The following is a 22,646-nucleotide window of genomic DNA, read 5'->3' on the forward strand; positions in this document are numbered from 1 at the left end:
TAGAACGCACAGTTCAAAATTAGCTTCTAAAAATTACTTTTTATAAAATTTATTATCAAAATATTCATCAATCCAGTCTTTATATTTTGTTTCATCGTAGTAAAATATAAACACGTACCAATTTTATTTTGTTTATTAGAAAAAGTAATTGCCAGCAACAATATTTTTTCAGCATTCAATGAAAAATTCACCTTCAAAGTTTGTTAAATATAACCACTATTTGATGGCTATTATTTTGTAAAAATGATATTTCTAATATTGAACTTTTTGAAAAGTATGAATAAAAATGAGAATTTTTTTTTTGAATTTATATGTAAAATATTTTATTAAATAAATGTATGATTAAAAATAAATATAAAAAATAACTTATCTTATTATAGAGGAAGTCAAATAGGAGCATAATAGCATTTGACCTTTCATTAATAATAGTTTTATTTTTCTGATATTTTACTTGAACAAATTTTTTTTAAAAATAATACCCATGCCCCTAAATGAGCCGACTCATTGACCTCACCTCACAAGCTCAGCTTATAAAAATTAAGCCCCATTTGTTTTTCATTATTTTCTCATTAAAATGAAAAATATAACTGTTATTCATTATATCAAACCATCAAATTTAAATTTTTATCTCTTATATGAGACTCGTGACGACTATATTTTTCATTCTCAATTTTACATTAATATTTATCAAATGGGACCTTAATCTCAACTCAACTTGATGCATGACCCAGATCAAAATGAGCTCAAGTTGTCCACAACACAAATCCGGATGAGCCCAATCTAGCCCATGAGCAACTCAACCCATTTATTACTCTCAATAAAAATTGATAGCATATATGATGAAAAGGTTAATATCATTTTATTGAAATTATTATTTATGTTGACTTAATGTTGGTAGAGATTTTAATAATTGATTTTTTGATCGTTAAAAATAAAATGACCCTACCATTGAAAAACGAATTCAAAAATGACGACTCAAATAATAAAATATCAATCAAAAAATTAATTTTAATTGACTTAAAATCATTCCTAAATAAGCTCTTAACTATTTAGCTAATTCAAATCGGAACAGAGAACAAAGCATTTTTTTTTTTCCAATTTCACCATTTGGCTTCATATTTCAATCTCGAAATACCAAAAAATAATAACAATTTCAGAATATCATTTTAAATTTTAAATTAAATTCCACCCCATCTCAAATTCATCATCTTCAATACCAAAATGTGGGCACATCTGAATGCACAAGCTCAATAAAAGAAGCAAATGCCAGAATCTCAGAACCTAATTGTTATCGGCAACGTACAGCGCTGAAAACACCATTAAAAATGTAGTGCATCAGTGACTCTAATTTGTTGCCTTAATTGATGACAAACAAATACACCGAGAAAATTAACAAAAAAAAAGGAACAAAAATTCAACGAAGGCTCAGAGATTAATGAATTTAGCATCAACAAGCTCAAGAGCTTTCATAGTTTGATGGTATAATTTTCATCATCACTGCCTTTTTCAGAACAATACCAAATATTAAAATAAAATAAAAATTGAAGCGAGAGACCTCAGAAAATACAGGCGAATTCACATCAAAGGAGACTTAGTAAAGATCCTCAGATGGTACGGACAATTTTTATGCATCATTGGCCTCAATATATTGATTTTCGATAAGAACATGCTACTATATGTTTAGATGCGTGATCGTGTGGCTCTGTGTAATCGATTCCGTGTACCAACCCTAATTTAGCCACAATACAGAGGGCAGGTAAATTGAAGATTGAAGATACACAGGATATATATATATATAGTGGAGCACACGGAAAACCCTAATTTAGCCATGCCATTTTATTTACCAAAATGTCCTCACACTTTGCTGGCGGCTGCCATTCGCGCAATCTGCAGTGGCATTGTCATATATACAAGGGTAAACTTTCACGTCAAAAATTTGAAAATAATAAAAAATATATAAGTTTTGATCCATTTAAATGTTCATCTTTTAGAATGGAACTACAACATAAAAATGTCCAGATTCAAGAGAAATATATGCTCCCATTTGGTAGCAATTTTTCGCTCAAAAAAATTAACTTTTTTGACTTTATTTCACTATTCTAACTGTCATTTTTTACTTCTTCACTCATAGGTGTGACTTACTTTTCTCTCTAACGGTAAAAAAATCAATTCTCATAACCGAAAATGTCCATATTGCGTTAAGACGATAAAGGAGATTGACATATTTTTAGTCGCTTACAAATTGTCCTCCATCCGATGGAAAAATGATAATGCTCTTTTAATTTTTCATAAATATGTTTTATACGTTGGATAAAACAAGATAACAAACAAACCTCCCTTTCTACATCATCTCTACCAAACATATCGTCCAACAATTATTGTAAAATAATAAATATGTTTTATACGTTGGATAAAACAAGATAACAAACAAACCTCCCTTTCTACATCATCTCTACCAAACATATCGTCCAACAATTATTGTAAAATATAATTCAAGGTAAAACATTATGTCGCACTCTCTTTTATGAATACGTGTTCAAGTCAAGCCTCAATGCAACTCACTTCTATAAATCTTGTGGCATGAGGTAACAAATCACGCCCTATTGAATCGATTATTTGGTTTTATGATTGTGTTCAGGCCGATGAATTGACTCAAAGTCTGTGTGCACGAAAGCTCGCTCAACTTCGGGTAACTTTTCCAACTTTTCTTGTAGTGTCTCGCCAATGTTGTGTGCTTTAGCGAGAGGCATATCTCCTGGCAAAACTATGTCAATCTCCACGAAGTATTGAGAACCAAAAGTGTATGCTCTAACTGTGGCAATGTGTCTTATTTCTTTGTGATGATTCCAAACTAGATAAATGAGCTTTGTTATATAATTTGCCGGTGCTGTTCTTCCAATCAATGACTTGACATTTTCCATCACTGTTCTAGCCCATGTCCCCATTGTGTATAAGGCAATCTGCAATCAAACTCAAAAAACTTAGATGATTTACAAGATGAAACAAGATGAATTAAGCTACTCAAACATGAGCAGTTGACAGGGTTAGGTGATGGGTGCTCTGGCTGCTTTTTTTATTTTTTCCTAACTATCAAATGGAAAAATGACACGTGTTCCCCTATTAAAAATTCTATCATTAAACCTGTTCATGTAGCAATGTTGATAACAAGATATGCCAGGTTGGATGATGGGGGTGACATAATCCAATTCAGTGAGAACTTTTTGACACATAGGACGAGCTTACCAGTATGGCTCCAAGAGGATCGATCCACCAATAAAATCGAATGGCTAACACCGCTGTTGCTAAACCAATAGAGTTAGTAATAACATCAAAGAAATGATCCTGCGCATAAGCTCTAACAATTTCATTCTTGAACTGCCGGCAGTAAACCATGAGGACAAACTTCACTACCGTGACTGAAACCATGATCCCTATCATCCATTTCTCTTTTTCTGGATCTCGTTCAGGTTGAGACTGCATAAATTTAGTCATGTTCAAGGGGATTTAGTTGTGAAAAACTGAAAATTATGTGAAATATGGATTCATGTCATATAAATGGTTTTCGACAGAATGTAGCAGAATCAAAATTGGTATACCTTTATAATGAGTTCTCGACCAGATTCGAATAATATTTGTAGTCCAAGGGTTGCCATTACAGATGCAAAAATAACTATGCCCTGCAAAATCCAGCATAACTCGAATTGATATTCTTTCTGGATACGATTCACCAGTAAAGAACTTATAGTGAAAATTCGCCAAGGTCCATATACTATTCTCGTCTCAACTGTTAATCCCTAACGATATGCTGATGTGGAAGTCATCGTGAAAGATTGGGAGCGAGTGTTAAAATGCTTACCACTGGTTGCATTCGATTCTTGCCAATTGGATATCTATACCGGTTAGGTTTCTTCATAGCATAAGCCGTAAACCACAATATAAATCCAGATAACAGGTCCAAAAGTGAGTCCAATGTGGATGCAATGACTGCCAATGACCTGCTCTCTACAGAAGCATAAACTTTGGCTATAAAAAGCACGAGATTAGCTATGTTTGATGCATATATTGCCATCCTTTCGTTTCTAGCAACCTGTTTCATCTCATCCTGCAACAAAATGTAAAAAAGTTGTTGAGAATTGAGCAAAATGTAAAGCCATATTTGAGTGATTTGTTGGCAATCACAAACCTCTGTGAGACTTCCAGGCAAGCAGCCCAATTCAGTAAATGCATCAACCTCATTGAAATCTTGAAGAAGCCTTTCCTGCGCCTTGTAATATTTTGCAATTTTCCTCTGCTTTGCTGCAGTGAAAAAGGGGGACTCATTACTCATTACAGGTGTGAAAATGTATTAAGCCACCAAAGTATAGACTGGTCCGACATGTAAATATGTACATAATGACATGTCATAAACAGGGACGGACCCAGGATTATGGTTCGTTGGGGGTGAGACAGAAAATGGGCTAAGTTAAATTGTGAGAGAAACCAAAAAAATCTGAAATTTTAAATTTAAAAAACCCAACTGAAGGTATCTGGCTGCACCCACGGGCCCTTAAGGGGGTCCGCCCCTAGTCATAGATTACCGCAGAAAACTCTATTCTTAATTCTTAAGTATGACGGTAACAAAGTAACTAGTTGTTTGCTAAAAACTAAAAACTCAGAAGGCTTACTTATGGTGTGCAGAAATTTCCCAATGCTAATGTGCGAATCACTAGTCTTTTCCGACAGACGATGTTCATCGAAATTAATGCGCCATGATGGCCCTCTTGTTAAGGTCCCATTCTCTGCTGCTGGTGAAAGAAGTTCTATTCTGTAATCTGATGAATCTGTGCGCAACTCTGTTGCCATTTTGCTCCAACAAAATGCTGACACTTTCTATCCTTCTTAGACAAGACACATACATATATAGAGAAAGAGGAGATGATCATCTAAAGAAAGAAAGCATGGAAAATGCTGATCGTTGAATTATTAAGGACGTTAGGTAGATTGTAAATTAAGAAATTAATGTATGGAGACTTGGACAAAAGTCGCAAAGAGCTGACCTTATTTGTATAATATTTGATTTGATTAAACTCAAGCTTATATAGTAGGGAAAGAATCTGATATAGGGAACCTTTTACAGATATCGCCCAATCCACACAAACTTTCGAAGCAACATTCTCCATGCGTTTATATCACAATGTTTGTTAGGGAAAAAAATGTTTATAAATATTTTTTAATTAAGGGTTGTTCACTACTTGGCACTATGATATGCACTTGAATGAGGATGGTTTCGATTTTTTCCTAAATAAAATAAAGTGAAAATTACACACATCCATATGTTTTAAGATGCAACTTAAAAAATCAGATTCAAAGTATGTTTATTAAAAAATCATATTATAATTAAACATTTTAATATTAATAATAATATTATAAAAATAATTTAATTTACATACCTACTCTACCTCCATCCACCAAACCCTAATTATTTTCCTCCCTTCCTCCTCTCTCTAGTCTCTACATCTCTCTTCTTTTTCTTTCATCGCCCTAAACCACAATTGGCGGCGATGCCGTGCATGCCATCATTGTGTGACCGCAGTAAGACACCGCCGACGCAACAAGGTGCGAATAGGATCCAACCCATTTTTTGAACACTTACCCCGTTTGTTGTTGCCTCAAAACACAAACACAAAACATAGAAGTAGAGGTGGGCGCGGGTCGGTTCGATTCTAAAGAGAACTGAACCAAACCAAAATTTTCGGTTATCTAGTGAATGGAATTGTCGGGTCCAAATATAATTATGGAACCGTTCGGGTTCGATTCCGTACTATAATTAAATTTTTTAATATTTATGACAACATTATATAAATACAACTAACGACACATTCAATGGTTTTGGAATGTCAGAGACTAGTAGACTACTTTGTTCAAATGATCACTATGGTCAAAGCTTTGGTCGGCGGAGGTCACAGCTTCGATTGGAGGTCACAGCGTCGACCGGTGATTGTATATGTTTTGGAATGTCAACGAGACTATGAGAGTGAGTGCGATAGTCGAGACAGCATTGTGCACTTTAGTGTAGGTGTTTAGAGCTATTTAGTGGGTTGAATCTTGTTGGGCTAAGAAATGAAACAATAAAATGGGTAATTGGGCCAAAAATTAAAAAATAAGAAATGAAACAAATTATTGGGCCAACAATTTGGATTTAAAATTTGTTCATTTGTTTAAAAAAATTAAAATTAAAATAATTTGATTTATTCAATATAAAAAAAATAGAAAGATTCGGTTCTTATTCGATTCTTGGTCTAGAACTGAGAACGAAATCGTACCCGTCAGTTCTCAATTTAGATACTCATTCGGATATTTAATTTGACAAGAACCGTCGGGTTTATTTCGGTTCAGTCAGTTCGGTTTGGGAAATATGCCCAGCCCTACATAGAAGTGAGGGGTAGCGTCATCTTGCATTTGATGATCTGAGAGCGACGACGTCAACTCCAGCATCATGACACAACAACTTGGGGTGGTTTCATGCTGCCGTGGTTTTCAGAAACGGTGAGGTCATCTCCAGCCTGATTAGATCTGCTTTGTGGTGATTTTCTTGTTGCCTCGTACTGGTGATGAGGTGGGGGTGATGGTGGTGAATTTGCTTGGGGCGGTGATGGTGGTGGTGCTACGGGTAATAGTGGTGGTAATTTTGGATATGATTTTTGTTGTATTTGGGTGTTGGTTGTCGCGATTTTGGCTGTAGTGGTGAGGTTTTGTTGATGTTGGCAACTAGGTGAGCTGGTGGTTATGTTGGTGGTGGTCATGCGATGGTTGTGTGTGAGATGGAGTTGGAGAGGTGTTTGTGACCAATTATTTGGTAGATTAGCGTGACGATGTGGTGGTGGTTTTATACGATGTGTTGATTTGTTTGAGAATTGAGGTGGTGATTGGTCACAAATTATTTGATTGATTGTGATCATTAAATTGATTAATATGTAACCAATGAAAAAGATAAATTATGACTAAAAAATAATATGCGACTTGAAAAATTGTTATTTGTGATTGATAATTTGTGACTATATAATAAGTTGTGATTTATAATATTTTTGATTTGTGACCCATAAATAAATGGTGACTTATAAATTTTTAATATTTGATCAATGAAAAAGTTGTGACATATAAAATTTTTGAATTGTGATCGTAAAATAATTTATAATACATAAAAATATTGATTGGTGACCGAAAATAATAAATTTGTGACCAAATTATATAGATATGTAACCTTACTATAATTAATTAATAAAACATATCCTTAATTAATTAGATCATAAATAAATTTTAATAAATGTCTGATTTTTAAAATTTGAAACCTTTGTTCATAGTTTTGAAATGGGTGATACTTATCCTCTTAGTTTTGAATTTTACCTAAAATAAAAAAACAAATAATAAATTTTGGTCCATAGTCTCCTTCTCAATCCGGCTCATATGAGTACGGGACTAGACAGGTCAGAAAAATCTGGTGGACTTGGTTGTGCCTTGGTCAAAAAAGAATTTGGGCCGATTTTCAGAGCTCTTTGCTAATTGTTGTGCCCGACTACCACCGCTAACCTTACTAGGGTATTTTTTTTAAGGGGCAACAAAAAACCCCTAAAATCAGGACTCTTTTGAAAAATCAAATGAAAAGTGTGTTGTAAGTAAAAAATATTATCTAAAGTTAAATGAGACTTTTTAATTAAAAAGTGATGTACAATGTCATTTTCTCTAACATAAAAATTTAATTTACATTTAACACAATACAAAATAAATTAACATCTAATTTTTTTTTCTTATAATCAAATAGAAAGCTTAGCCAAAGATGTAACACTCTATTAGAGTTTAGTTGTGTGTGACATTTTAATTAAAAATTTGTGTTATCTAGCCAATTTCTATGTTAGCCAAATAAGCCCTTTGAACACTTTTCGGGCACTTCACTCGATTGATCACTGATAGCGAGTATTCCAATCCCAGTACCAGTAGCAGTGCAACAGAACGTTAGCATGGTCATATCTTATCAATGAATTCATTAAGTACTTGATTGAAAAAATAAAACAGCATAATTGAGAAGGGTAAATCACCTTCCACGTTTAATTCTCTAGTATTACTCAAATAAATCCTTCACCATTGATGCTATCAAAAATCGTACCTGCAGATTTCTCGAGCTCGATGATTCGAGTTGATCACGATCGTAGTCTTTCGGTACCTGAAACAAAGGCAACGAGGTGTGTTCTCGTCGCCCCTCCAATGCTTAAGTTAGAAAGGGAACTATATGCGTGAGGCTATATGCTAGAGAATAATGAAAAACGTACCTGAATAATGGCCCAAGGTTCTGCTTTTATAGGGGTAGGTAGTGCACTCCTAGTAGGATTGTGCTGGTTGGATGTTTTTATCCAAGGGAATTCTATTTATAAAGAGTGCCCTACTTGTAATGGAATTGTTTGACAAGTGGTATAAGGGTTGATACAGAATCCTTGGGTGTTTAGGTTTGTTTGTTAGATACCTAGGTCTTAAAAGGTATGTTGGTGGTGTATGTCCCGAGGACTATTCCCGAGGACTTGAGAGGATGTTAATAAGTGCACGAGATACCTCGAGGACCAAAATATCTCGAGGTCTCCGGGAGATCCCAAGGACCATGGCAGAAAGGTGAGCTGGGGCATATATGGAGTCCTCGGGATGAACTCCTCGGGGTGTATCAATATTGGCAACGTCACTGGCCCCCATGCACTCCTCCTAGAGATCGAGCTCTTAGGATGGGGTGCACATGAGTTATGTCATTTCTCGAATCGTCGTCGAGAAGATGTGGCTGACGATAGAGGTCGAGATATGACCGTTGTAGAGAATGGCTTGGATTTGTGACACGTGTCTTCGTGGACGGCCGTAGATAGCGACCTTTGGCCTCCCATCGTTTTCACCTATAAATACTGCTGTTCTCACCTTTATTTTTCACTTTTACCTACTGTAAATCTGAGTTCTGCGAGGTCGTACTCGAGAGAAACACTTTGGGAACTTCTCAAGTAGTCGAGAACTCTAGGTAAGGCTCGAGACTTTAAGTTATTCCATAAGCTAGGTCTTAAGTTTGCTAAGTGATGTCGAGTAGTGAGGGTCGAGATTCTTCTAGTGGTTCTAGTAGTAGTGAGGACATAGGGACGTCGATAATACCGACGGCTATTCCCCTAGAGGCTACTCCCGAGGCTCAGGTTAATATGGTCTTTGAGTATCCCGACGAAACCTGTAGGCTTAAAGAGCACACAGCCATAGCTGCAGCTAGGGAATATGGTATTATGCCTAATTGCGATGTTAGATTTCCTGGCCCTGAGGATAGAATTGTTCGAGCTCGACGAGGGGAGTTTGTTATTTTTAGGGAGACCCTTAAGGCTGGCTTTAGGTGGCCCCTTTACCCCTTTTTCATTGCTCTATTAGTCGAGCACTCCATGTGCCCGGGGCAGTTAGTGCCCAACGTCTGGAGAATGCTCGTATATTTTTTCATAGCATGTAGATACTTAGGTATTGAGCCCAACATTGGTCTAAGTAAATTAGTGTTCGAGCTTAAGAAGCATCCTCGATACACTTGTTTTGGCTATCTCTCGACGATTGGGGGTTTTAAAGTCCCGAGGATGGCGAGCTCTTTGAAGGGGTGGTTTTATGTTGTAGCCCAAGAACCCGACCTTCTTTTCTGGCCTGATTGGGGAATCCCCGACGCCGAGAAGTTCTGTGAGGGCCAGGTGTATCCGGATGTTTTGGAAGAGCATAGGAGGATGTTGGTGGGGCTTAGTTCCCTATTCTCGACGATGAAGGAGATTGGGGAAGAGGTTATAGACCTGGCAGATATTAGAGGCGTCGAGAGTAGGGATGTTCCTTTATTATTTTTTGAAAAATAGCTTGACCTTGTGCTCGTTCTGAAATGTTTGTAAATTTTTTGCAGGCATGTCTTTTGATCCTCAGGCTCTCCGGAACTTTGTCAGCACAAGGACTGACGCTCATCCACAGGGGCAGCCCCCGAAGAGGAAAAGCAAGAAGAGGCCTCGAGGAACTCCTGAGGGTGTGAGGGGGCCTAGCGAAACATCTCGAGCACATCCTCAAGTCTCGACCCCTCTGCAGCCGAACCTCAGATCTCCCACTCCTCGGGTCGTAACTCCTCGGCCTCCTTTTGAAGTGGTTGACCTTGAGGATGACCCGACACTTACCAGGGACTTTGAGACTTGCCACCTCGCTCCTGATCTCGTGAACAAATACAAGGAGGAGGTGAAGCTCGAGGATGGGATGAAGGTCCTCGAGAGTCTTACAGTGAAGGTAATCTTCAGACTTTCGAATTTAGCCTCAGGTTTTGTCGTCGAGATTAATACATAACACTTTCTCCATTTTTTCCAGATGTTGAGTGTAGCTCGAGGGCTTTCTCTGCAAGGGCTTGAGGAGGCCAAGAGGGCAGCTGGAGTAGAGACGTCCATGGCCTCCAAGGACAGTAAGATTCAAGACCTCGAGGCTCAGGTCGAGGTTCTATTGAGGGAGCGTGATGATGCGAGAATGGAGGCTGCCAAGGCCAGGGACGACCTTGTCACAGCAAAGGATGAGGTCGAGGGTGCGAGGCTCGAGCTTATCCAGAAGACAGAGAATTTTGAGCGCGAGCTCGCGGCTGTCAGGGAGAGGGCCTGGGAGGAGTTCAAAACCTCCGAGGATTGTGACAAGATAAAAGGGGAGTACGCGTCGGGGGCGTACTTCCATGCTTTGAAAGAAGCCCGGGCCTTCCTCCGTCAGAAATTGCCCGACGTCGCTCCGGCTGACCTAAAGACAGTGCCTTCCATTGCTGATACTTTGGAGCTCTCGGGTTCGGAAGATGGAGGAGGATTGGGCGGAGATGAAGAGGACGGTCTTGAGGACGATGTTGAGATTGACATCAGCAACCTTGACCCTCCTCTTGGCCATATTGGATGACTTCCCCCACCTCGATCTTTTGTAATTTTTGTTTAAACTTTGAACATGTATTTTGATCGATGACTATGTATGTTCTGAAGTTAATTTATTGCATTTGAACTATTTATCCCGACCCCTTGGACTTCATACATTCGAGCAAACAAACTGGAAATTAACTTCTCATGCGACATTGAAGAGTTTACTCGAGGATTCCACAACTCGAGCATATTACCTTAAAGGATTAAGATAATCTCGAGCACAACTAACTTAAAAGGTAGCGATGTGATATTCTCGAGGACTCTAAACCCCGAGCACAACTAGCTTAAAAAGTTGCGATGTGATATTCTTGAGGACTGTAAATCTCGAGCACAACTAACTTGAAAAGTTGGGATGTGATATTCTCGAGGACTGTAAACCTCGAGCACAACTAACTTAAAAAAGTTGTGATGTGATATTCTCGAGGACTGTAAACCTCGAGCACAACTAACTTAAAAAGTTGTTATGTGCTCATGTGATATCCTCGAGGGATTGTCAAAAATGATGTAGGATTTTTATACGTCTCCGGGTATTACTATAACGGCTTACACTTGAGCATATATCAAGGCTTTTTTGAGTACCTGCGCGGGGCAAGGCTTTTAGTTCATACTCAGGGAAAGGCAATAATGCTTGCGCGGGGCAAGGATTTTAGTACTTGCTTGGGGCAAGGCTTTTGGTGCTTGCTCGGGGCAAGGCTTTTTTGAGTGCTTGCACGGGGCAAGGCTTTGGTGCTTGCTCGGGGCAAAACTCTTGATGCTTGCTCAGGGCAAGACTTTTTTGAGTGCTTGCGTGAGGCAAGGCTTTGGTGCTTGCTCAGGGCAAGGCTTTTTTGAGTGCTTGCGCGTGGCAAGGCTTAGGTAATTCCTGGGCGCAAAGCAAACTAAAGGGCTATTATACCCGAGGTTTGAATTTACTAATTTCTCGGACTGGACTTGGATTTATATTGTATCCAAGCTAACTATGTACCCAAATGGGATCAAACCGAACGTAGTTCATTATAAAAGAAAACAGAAAACATGCATGGGCACGCAGGCCCGCTAAACTAGAGAAATAAAATGCAAGGGCACGCAGGCCCGAGGAACCAAAAATAACATTCAGAAGAATTAAAAATGCAGGAATAAAAAGAAAATCTCTTAGATGGCATCGGGAATGTTACTTGTAATATATTTTCAGATTATCGACATTCCAGGGCCTTGGAAGAGGTCTACCCGAAGTGTCTCTTAGGCTGTATGCTCCTTTGCGAACCTGTCGTATGACCTCAAAGGGTCCTTCCCAGATGGGCCTGAGCTTCCATGGGGGATGACCTACAGCTTCGGCCCTCCTTAGGACCAAGTCGCCAGCTCTGAACCTCCGAGTCTTGACTTTTTTATTAAAATGTTTTGCTGTCTTAGTTTGGTAAGAGGCCACCTTTATAGCGACTTGCTCCCGCACTTCTTCCAAGAGATCAAGGTGTTCAGTTGTATGCCCCGAGGTTTCTGGCACGAGCCTCCTGTGGCTTGGCAGCCTAATTTCCATCGGGACCATTGCTTCAATGTCATAAGCTAACATAAAAGGGGTTTCTCCTGTGGTTGTCCTATGAGTTGTTCGATATGTCCACAGTATAGAAGGCAGCTCATCGAACCAAGAACCCCTAGCATTACTAATTCTTGTTCGGAGGTCTTGTAATATGATTCGATTTGCTACCTCGGCCAGACCATTGCTCTGAGGATGCGAAACTGAAGTCAGACGGTGATCAATCCCAAGGTTTGAGCAAAAGTCCCTGAACTGTTGATTGTCAAATTGCCTGCCATTGTCAGTGATGAGGACCTTTGGTATCCCAGACCTGCAAATGATAGACCTCCAAGTGAAGGCTCTTAGCTTGGGCTCCGATATCGTGGCGAGAGGTTCGGCCTCTGCCCATTTTGTGAAATACTCTACTGCTACAGCAACAAACTTTAATTGACCTCTTGCCACAGGAAAGGGGCCGAGGATGTCAACTCTCCATTGTTCAAACGGGGCCGAACAGTTAATGTTGGTGAGGTCTTCGGCTGGTGAATGGATAACATTACCAAACCTCTGGCACCTATCACATCTTTTAACATATTCTGAGGCGTCTTTCTTCATAGTTGGCCAATAGTATCCATATCGTATAAGTTTAAAGGCCAAGGCCCTGGCTCTTTGATAATTCCCGCACACACCTTCATGAACTTCAGCAAGGGCCTGGGATGATTCTGATGGTCTAAGGCACCTTAGGTATGGAAGAGTAATACTTCTGCGAAAGAGGACACCGCTGATCATGTAGTACCTAGGAGCTCGAGCTTTGATGCTTCTAGCCAACCTTTCATCGCTTGGTAGATTTCCACTTGTGATGAATTCTATGATTGGGTCCATCCAGGACGGTTTGTTGTCAATGTCCATGATGTCGAGAATTTGATTGATGCTAGGTTCTATGATGATTTTGATGTGAACTGTTCTGTCCAGGCTGTCTACCCCCATGAACACAAGCCTGGATAATGCGTCGGCTTTTTCGTTGTCCTTTCGAGCAATTTTTGCAATTTCACAACTCTTGAATTTTCGTTAAAGATCCTGAACCTTCATACAGTACAAACTCATTTTCTCGTCTTTCCTTTCAAATGATCCTTCAATCTGACCGACCACCAGTTGTGAATCGCTAAATATCTTCACGAACTCGAGCTCAAGGCTAAGGGCTAGCTCCAGAGCAATAACGACGGCCTCATACTCGGCCTCGTTATTGGTTGCTTCAAATTCGAACCTAAGAGCGTATTGAATCTCCGTTTGTTTGTCAGGGCTGATGATGATGACCCCTGCACCCGAGCCCGAGGAGTTCGATGCTCCATCTACAAAAATTTGCCAAGTGTCCAAATTGATGCTCATGCTCGAGCTGTCACCTAGCCCCCGAGGCCTAGGGGTTAGTTCTGCAATGAAGTTGGCTAGTGCTTGGGCTTTGATAGACCGGCGTGGTTTGAATTCGCTGTCAAATTCTCCAAGCTCGATCGCCCATTTCATCAGTCGTCATGAGACGTCCGGCTTCTGAAGTATATGCCTAAGTGGTTGATTAGTGAGCATCACAATAGGGTGAGACTGAAAATACTGCCGGAGTTTCCGTGCTGCTATCACCAAGGCAAGGGCAAGTTGTTCCGCCAAAGTATACCTTGTTTCCGCATCTCGTAGGACCTTGCTTACATAGTAGATAGGTTGTTGGACTCTGTTAACCTCTTTCACCAAGACCCCGCTGACCGCGTTTTGAGATACAGCCAGGTACAAAAATAAGGTGTCACCAGGCTCAGGCCTAGTGAGAATAGGAGGAGATGCCAATGTTTGCTTGAGCTCCTGAAAAGCTTTCTCACAGTCTTCATTCCAATCAAAACCTTGGTTTTCTCTGAGGACTTTGAAGAAGGGATAACACCTGTCTGATGCTCGGGACATGAACCTATTCAAGGCTGCTATCCTACCAGTCAGCCTCTGTACATCTTTCTTGTTCCTTGGTGACTCCATAGATGCCAAGGCTTGTATTTTGTCAGGGTTAGCCTCTATCCCCCGATGAGTGATCTAAAGCCCAAGAACTTGCTCGAGGCTACTCCAAATGCACATTTTGTGGGGTTCAACTTCATTCTGTACTTTCGCAAGGTGTCGAAAACCTCTTCATGATCTGAAATATGCTGGTCCACCTGTTTGCTCTTGACCACCATGTCATCAACGTACGCCTCCACATTCCTTCCAATCAAGTTAGTAAAGACTTTGTTGATGAGCCTTTGGTATGTTGCCCCTGCATTCTTTAAATCGAAAGGCATGACCTTATAACAGTATACGGCGGAATCGGCCATGAATGACATCTTTTCTTGATCTTCCTCGACCATGAGGATTTGATGATAACCAGAAAATGCATCCAAGAAGCTGTATAGCTTATGTCCAAATGTGCTATCCACCAAGTTGTCAATCCGCGGTAGGGGATAGCTATCCTTTGGACATACTTTGTAAAGATCTGTGAAGTCAATGCAGACCCTCCACTTACCATTGGCCTTCTTCACTAAAACAACATTGGCAAGCCAATCGGGATATTGGACCTCTCGAATGAATTGAGCACTGACGAGTTTGTTAATTTCTTTTCGAATGACCTCCCGACGTTTCGGGGCAAACTGTCTTTTCCTCTGCTTTACTGGTCTGGCCCCTGGGCTAATGTTAAGCCTGTGGACTGCAATTTTGGGGTCTATCCCTAACATATCCTCAACCTTCCAGGCAAAAACGTCAATGTTGCGAGATAAGCAACCAATAAGTTCTGTCTTTAGGGTGACGTCAAGATCCTGACCCATCGTCACCTTCTTATTATGCTCGAGCTCAATTTTCATTAATTCTTCGACAGGAGCAAGTCTGACTTGTTGCTCGGCCTCGGGCTCCATCCTCGAGATTTGCATGACGTCGTTATTTATTTCCCGAACGCTGGCAACATAGCATTGTCTAGCAGCTGTCTGGTCTCTACGCACGACCCCAACGCCATTACTTGTTGGAAATTTCATGGCTAGGTGGAAGGTAGACACAATGGCTTTGATCTTGTTTAGGAGTGGTCTTCCCAGAATGGCGTTACAGGCCATTGAGACATGTACCACTTGAAAAAATGTCATCTCCGTAACCTGTCTCTGGCCAGAACCCAAAGTTAGAGGAAGCTCGACGACACCCTCTGGAGTGATGACTCCTCCCCCAAACCCCTAGAGAGGAGTTTTAACCGCTTTGAGTTGCTGAGATGAGATTCCCATTTTAGCAAAAGCTTCTTGTGAAAGTATATTGGTCGCACTCCCGTTGTCAACCAAGATTCTCTTTACTTCAAAATTGGCCACAATCGTCGAGATTACCAAGGCGTCATCATGTGGAAGTGATACACCTTCTAAGTCCCTGGTCCCAAAAGTAATATCCTCCAGCTTTCCATGAGGCATCCCAGAGGCCAAGGCAAATTGTTTTCTTCCACTGTTGGAGTCTCCTCCCGAGGTAATACCCCCAATGATGATATTGATGGTTCCAGCAGTGGGTTGACCATCCCTTTTTGCCTCAGGGGCTTTTTTCCTACCACGATCGTTCCTCGGGCATTTGTCGTTATCGACGTAGGAACTCAGGAGTCCTCTTTTAATAAGGGCTTCAATCTCCCATTGCAGGGCCTTACAGTTCTCCGTGGTATGCCCATGATCCCGATGGAACTCACAGTACTTGTTCATGTCCCTGGATTCGGGTGGTGACCTCATTCTGACAGGCCATTTGAGTTCCTTCATATCTTTGATCTCCATCAATATATTTGTCTTTGACGTATTTAAACGCGTGAATGACGTCGGGAGAACCTCCTGTCTCTATTTTTTCCGAGGTTGTTCTGCACAGGGGTTCGGGTCGTGTTGTCGTTTATGCTCGACCCTGTCATGGGGTGGTCCAACCTTTCTCGGGTTCAGTGTTTTCTCCATATTTATGTACTTCTCGGCTCGGGTAAGAAGCTCGATCACTGTCTTTGGCGGAGTTTTGGATAAAGACATCTTGAAAGCCTCACACTTTATGGCATATGTGAGGGCAGAAACTACTGCAGTTATATGTAGGTCGGGAATCTGAAGTCTTTCCTTGTTGAACCTGGTCATGAAGTCACGTAGGGTCTCATTTTGCCCTTGTCTAAGTTGCATGAAGGAAGCCGCTGTCTTCCTGATGCATTTACTGCTTGCGAAGAAAGCAGAGAACTTGTCCGCCAGATCCAAGAATGAGGTTATGGAGTTGGGCTCTAAGGTTGAGAACCAATCCCTAGCAGCATTCATCAAAGTTTGCGGGAAGGCCTTGCACATCACCTGATCCGGTGCCACCTGTAGATTCATGACGTCCGTGTATACGTTAAGATGATTGATTGGATCGGTGGTCTCATCATATTCTTTGATCCTAGGATACTTAAATCTGTCTAGCAAGGGGAATGTCAATATCTCGGGAGTAAAGGAAGTGTTGGGACTGAATCTTATCGTCCCTTTGTTGCCCTGAAGTAGGCCCGCCGTAATTCCTTCTTGAATAATCCTAGCGAGTTCCTCGGATTCCATGGTCACTGATCTTGAGGCCGAGGTCACATGTGGTATGCCCGAGGCCCCTGCTCCGCTATTGTCAGGGACATGTCTCTGAGCTCGAGCATCAGCCATAAAACCCCCCTGGGGTGCTGGTGTGGGTGACGGATGCGAATTTCTTTAACTTAGCCGCTGAGTCAGTGTGGCGACCTATTGTCTGAGCTCTTCAAAGGCTCCGACAGTGATGACTGCCGGCCGGAATTCTGGCACTTCTGATGATTCCTCTTGAGGAACAGGGATATCCTCAGGAGGGGGTTGGTTTGGAGCGGATGAGCTTGCTGGTGGAAGACCTGAACGTGTGTTTACCATGGCTTTTGGTAGTGGTTCCCACAGACGGCGCCAATGATGCTACCAAAAATCGTACCTGCAGATTTCCCGAGCTCGATGATTCGGGTTGATCACGATCGTAGTCTTTCGGTACCTGAAACAAAGGCAACGAGGTGTGTTCTCGTCGCCCCTCCGATGCTTAAGTTAGAAAGGGAACTATATGCGTGAGGCTATATGCTGGAGAATAATGAAAAACGTACCTGAATAATGGCCCAAGGTTCTGCTTTTATAGGGGTAGGTAGTGCACTCCTAGTAGGATTGTGCTGGTTGGATATTTTTATCCAAGGGAATTCTATTTATAAAGAGTGCCCTACTTGTAATGAAATTGTTTGACAAGTGGTATAAGGGTTGATACAGAATCCTTGGGTGTTTAGGTTTGTTTGTTAGATACCTAGGTCTTAAAAGGTATGTTGGTGGTGTATGTCCCAAGGACTATTCCCGATGACTTGAGAGGATGTTAATAAGTGCACGAGATACCTCGAGGACCAAAATATCTTGAGGTCTCCGGGAGATCCAGAGGACCATGGCAGAAAGGTGAGCTGGGGCATATATGGAGTCCTCGGGATGAACTCATCGGGTGTATCAATACCGGCAACGTCAACCATCAACATCAACGAGATCTTCATTTATACAACTAAGTTTGCAATCTTGATCCTGAAGTACAGACCCCCAGAAGTTGAGCAAGGTGAATCATACCTCCTGTCCATCATCATATCCCTGATATGCAATTACATAAGAAATAAGACAAGTGAATAAAATCCGTGTTATATTCTTCTTCATGTGATCGTGCTTTAGGTCTATGATAGTCCTGTGACTAAGAATCATGTTTTGGATCTTGCACAACCACTCCGTCTCACGACAAGTATCACAAGCTATCTGAGCGTGCGCTTGCAATGCTGCCCACGAAATTATAAATAAATAACAAGAAAATAGAGAAATATATTTACATTATATGAAATTTATACGGTTCTTACAAAAAATGGTTTGGGGATATATTTCTCAGTTTTTTCAATGTTGCTAGAAAGGTTAATGAGAATCAGTCTCGATTTCATGGGCAAGTTCTCTTGTCAGCCTATCAGCTCGGTCGGCCTGTCCTCCGGCGAAGGTATAATCTCGAAATGCAAACTGGAAAGCCTTCCAAAGCATTTCAGCAGATCCCTTTTTCCTCCCTGGAGTTTTAAATTCGTTTTTTCCTTTTGTTTTCATATTTCTATTCTCCTGAATAAACATCCCATTATATTTTCAGGGTAAGTTCAAACAGAAAAAAATAGATACTACAACTTCCCTCTTAAAGAATGTTAGGCTAAGCTTAAAAAGAATACTGTCAAATTAGTAACTTCTTTCATCAATGAAATAAACTTAAGATTTGCCAAACATGCCCGAAGAGGTGGAATAGAATGATCCAGTTGAACTGCATCGTAAACATTATTGTAGAGATGTGCTTGTTAACAAAATATTCTGGTCTGAACTAACCTTAAGTGCCAGCTCCATACAGGTCGAAGAAATATCCACCATCAGTTCTTCGATACGCACGAGGATGCTAAATCAAAATCCATTTTGTGAATTTGAAATTTCTTCGAGTCTTCATCTTTAGTCCGCTCCATTGCATCCATTTATCCTCTGATCTGAAGGTTATTTCATTTTTCTTTATGTTAAATCAAGCTAATGATGTCCTCATGACAAGAATATTAGCAGACAAGGTCTGGACCTTTAGCTTACCTTATTGAAGTAGTTCTCGACTTTGTCTAGGAGTTGGCCAAAAGGTGACACTATTGGCCAATTCTGCTAAGTGTTAGCTACTGAATCTAACTTCAAGTCCAATGCTGCTGCCATCCTTAATGCTTCCAATTTCTTTGTAGGAAAATCTTCGAATCTTGCTAATACCTGCAGCATAAACATTAGTACTACATGATCGTCCGGTAATACTAGCATCACATAGGAATCAATAAGGGCACTCGTTTCATTGAATCTGTGTTTCATCAGTTAATTTCTCGAGGTGCGATTCCACATATTTGTGGAATTTTATGAGCTCAGCCATGTCTGATGTCTGGAAAGAAGTTATCGCAGCTTTCAACTCCTTAATCGAGTTTTAATCGAGTTTGAATGATTCTTGACATCCTCCTCAATTTGTTGGAAGTAAGCTGACCTGAAAAATAAATACAGACAATTACAGAAAAATATTTAAAATTTCTTCTGAGGAATGATAGGACAGTTTGTCTATCAAAAATACAAATTTATGAAATAATAGTGTAAAAATCAACCGTTTTGTCATCTCTGCTAATACATCAGCCATTCCCTGTTTTCCTCCAGTAGAGGTGCCAATTTTACCTTTCCTCCCTGATGATTTGCCTTCTAAACTAGATCCTTCTATTTTCCCCTTGAGAAGTCGAAACAGATTACCGATCTGGGAAGATCTCTTCAATTTTGTGGTAGCTTTCTTGGGATGGAGGTTGTTGGAGGCAGCAAGCCCTGGAGGTGGTAGTGGAGTTCTACCACTTACATTTGACATAAATGGTGGTCTTTGTGATGTCCCCATGGCTGGTGGAAGTGGTGCAACATTTCTTGATGACATCGGTGGTGGAGGAGGTGGAGGGCATGCTTGATTTCCAGAGGTAAAAGGGAGCCGTGGTGGTGGTGGAGGAGGAGGAGGCAAGGGTGAAGTTTGGGACATTGCTTCATTTTTCAGACCAACTGGTGATAGTGATGGAGATGGAGGTGGTGCTGGCAGTCATGGTGCAGAATGTTCTTTCACCAATGTGTCTGGAGCATCACCTACAACCTCATCGATCTTAGCCATGTTTTCCGTCATCTCACATTCTTCGACAACCTCACCCCTACCCACTGCATTCTTTCCAGAATGCCGTTTTGCTTCCACCTCTAGGTGTTCTTCCTTGTCCTTCTTACTTACCTGGATTGAGTATATAGAATCTTGATGTACTGCATGAGGGAAAATATGGAATGATAGGCGTTTTAGATCAATGGGGTCCAGTTTTCTGACCGCTTCGACTCTCAGAGGAAGGAGTAAAGGCAGAGAATAAGAAGTCTTTACGCCCACAGTCGGGGCCTCACGTATTTCTGGAAGGACTAAGCTGGGGCTTCTGGAAAGCTAGAAAAAGAACCAACGTTATCTGAATATGACTCAGACAAAGCCTTTCCGAATGCGTCTACCGGGAGACTATAGTCCCTCTCTTCATCCTCATCCATAGTATCTTATATTCTCTCCCTGGCTAGCTTAATCATGTCTTCAAGCATTGACAGTGCTAGCTAAATTTAATCGGAGGAAAATTGTTAAAAACAACGATAAATTAAGATCAAAGACTTTCCAGCTAATAGAAGATTATGATACGACATATCAAGTTATTCCAAATTCGCTACTCCTTTTATTTTGCTGCGTTATATTTACAGTTTAACGTCCATTCATCATTAATTGTCCACAGGTCGCCAATTGATTTCAGAGCATCACTTAAGAAAAATAGTGCCTGTTTTCAGAATATATTGGTCATTCATAGAATATTTCCAAGGTAAAGACCATATTAGAATAAAGTCATTCCTTCAGTGTCCAAATCTTTTAGTCATCAGAATATGACCTGATGCACGGACAGTCCTTCAATTTCTGACACCGAAATATTTGTTTCAACACAAGGAAACAATTTCCAGGCAGATCCTTCACGGTACATATCAGCAACTGTTGGACGATCAGCCCATACAAGTTTTATCCATCATAAAATTGTCAGTTAAGAGAAGAACATTAGGCCTAAAAGAGAGAATTACCTCATTTACCGAAGCAGAACCAACTCAAGGAGTCAGATCAAACAAGCATCTTAATGTGGAAAACTTGTTCCTGAGTTATGTCGACTGTCGTCACTATGAAATTGTCTGCCACCACGCAAGAATTGCAAAAACTGAAGAATAGTAGATTGATAAAGAATGTGTAGGTAAAAAATAAGAAATTTTTTTGATTTACGTGTAATATTATTTTAACGAAAAATGTGTGTGATGCTATCAAAAATCGTACCTGCAGATTTCCCGAACTTGATGATTGATAAGGAGCACAAACGTGATCTTCCGATACCTGAAACAAAGGCAACGAGGTGTGTTCTCGTCGCCCCTTCGATGCTTAAGTCAGAAAGGGGAAATATATGCGTGAGGCTATGTGCTGAAGAACAATGAGAAAACGTACCTGAATAATGGTTCAAGGTTCTGTATTTATAGTAGTAAGTGACATTCTCCTAATTGGACTCAACTAGCTGGATGTCATCATCTGTTGGAGTCCTGAATGGTTAAGGAGTTGGTTGAATTCCAGAATTATACGTGAGATAGGATTCTTCTGGGAGTTAAGATTCTTAATTGCGTAGGAATTCTAAAGGGTTAACAATCGTCAGTAGTGAGGGGGAGCACATTCCCGGGGATTATGCCCGAGGACATATGGTTGCAATATGCGAAGCAGCATGGAGTTGTGGTCGGGCATAGTGTCTCGAGGATGAACATGCTCTAGGACACCGCAGATGGAACTTTATCAAAACTAGTCCTCGGGATACACTGATCGGGGATATTGGAAAAATGTCACCATCAGTGTGGTTGGAAAAAAAAAAGAGAAAAATGCATTTTAAGAAAAATGGAAATCAAACGGGGCCTTAATTTATGTGTAAAATTAGGATTTTTTATGAGAAATGAATTTAGGGTGCGTTCAATTGCAAGCATGAAATTTGTATGGAAAGAAAATAAATTATAGGCGATTTAATTGTCTAAAACTTATTTGCATTAAATTTATCAATTATAAGTGTGTTTGATCTTTTGTCTTTTTCTATTGGTGGGTAAATGAGAGAGAATGGAAAGATGAGTGGGAGAAAGAAAGGGTGAATTTCCTGGAAAATAAAATTCTACTCATCCTAAAAAAATACTTTATTGATTTTGAAGAAAATATGGTCATATGATTAAACATAGAAAAATATTTGTATGAAAAAATGTCAATCAAACAATACAAGAATAGGAATTTTGGTAAAAAAAAATACATTTTTTTTCATTTTAAATATCGGCAATCAAACGCAGTTTGAAAAAAAAAATTGAATTTTAAATATAAAATACAAATATGGACTAATTCGAAATTCCCTCTTAAAGTCTTTCAAAACCAAATTGATTAACACCGAAGATAAAGTATAATTACACTTCTATTCAAGTCTTGTTTTGTAGAATTGCGAACTTAACACGATAGTAACATTTAAAAATTATCACTTATAACTTGTAATTATTAATTATGAATTAGTATTATAATTAAATTAAAAGTACTTAAAATCCTTTAGAAACTATAAT

The 22,646-nt window shown here is 40.0% G+C and overlaps 3 protein-coding genes and 1 long non-coding RNA gene across 4 annotated transcripts; all 4 read right to left on the minus strand.

Annotated features, from left to right (window-relative positions):
- Positions 1-1,200: 1,200 nt before the first annotated feature.
- Positions 1,201-1,751, minus strand: LOC111368396. The gene is made up of 2 exons (XR_002697978.1): positions 1,556-1,751; positions 1,201-1,307 (listed from the first exon to the last, which is right to left on the minus strand). It is a non-coding gene; the product is annotated as an uncharacterized LOC111368396 (long non-coding RNA).
- Positions 1,752-2,408: 657 nt separating this feature from the next.
- Positions 2,409-4,880, minus strand: LOC111368397 (metal tolerance protein 10-like). The gene is made up of 6 exons (XM_022989620.1): positions 4,665-4,880; positions 4,184-4,296; positions 3,857-4,102; positions 3,597-3,677; positions 3,244-3,474; positions 2,409-2,960 (listed from the first exon to the last, which is right to left on the minus strand). The coding sequence occupies exons 1-6, from the start codon at positions 4,840-4,842 to the stop codon at positions 2,613-2,615; spliced, it is 1,197 nt and encodes a 398-aa protein (XP_022845388.1). The 5' UTR covers positions 4,843-4,880; the 3' UTR covers positions 2,409-2,612.
- Positions 4,881-6,473: 1,593 nt separating this feature from the next.
- On the minus strand, positions 6,474-6,782 carry LOC111368226 (protein SCAR-like). The gene has a single exon (XM_022989474.1). It carries the CDS (start codon positions 6,780-6,782, stop codon positions 6,474-6,476), a length of 309 nt encoding a protein of 102 aa, XP_022845242.1.
- A 12,624-nt stretch (positions 6,783-19,406) lies between these two features.
- LOC111368227 (uncharacterized protein At4g04980-like) lies at positions 19,407-20,594 on the minus strand. The gene is made up of 2 exons (XM_022989475.1): positions 19,598-20,594; positions 19,407-19,482 (listed from the first exon to the last, which is right to left on the minus strand). Exons 1-2 carry the CDS (start codon positions 20,005-20,007, stop codon positions 19,407-19,409), a joined length of 486 nt encoding a protein of 161 aa, XP_022845243.1. The 5' UTR covers positions 20,008-20,594.
- Between the last annotated feature and the right edge of the window lie 2,052 nt (positions 20,595-22,646).

Source organism: Olea europaea, chromosome 19 (genome assembly GCF_002742605.1).
Source record: "Olea europaea var. sylvestris chromosome 19, O_europaea_v1, whole genome shotgun sequence".
NCBI lineage: Eukaryota > Viridiplantae > Streptophyta > Magnoliopsida > Lamiales > Oleaceae > Olea > Olea europaea.

Coding starts and splice junctions, on each gene's coding strand:
- LOC111368397 (XM_022989620.1), bottom strand. CDS start 4,842: ATGGCAACAGAGTTGCGCACAGATTCATCAGATTACAGAATAGAACTT. Junction 4,103..4,183: donor TGCCTGGAAGTCTCACAGAG/GTTTGTGATTGC, acceptor ATTTTGTTGCAG/GATGAGATGAAACAGGTTGC. Junction 2,961..3,243: donor ATCCTCTTGGAGCCATACTG/GTAAGCTCGTCC, acceptor GTTTGATTGCAG/ATTGCCTTATACACAATGGG.
- LOC111368226 (XM_022989474.1), bottom strand. CDS start 6,782: ATGACCACCACCAACATAACCACCAGCTCACCTAGTTGCCAACATCAA.
- LOC111368227 (XM_022989475.1), bottom strand. CDS start 20,007: ATGTCCCAAACTTCACCCTTGCCTCCTCCTCCTCCACCACCACCACGG. Junction 19,483..19,597: donor TTAGCAGAGATGACAAAACG/GTTGATTTTTAC, acceptor TTTATTTTTCAG/GTCAGCTTACTTCCAACAAA.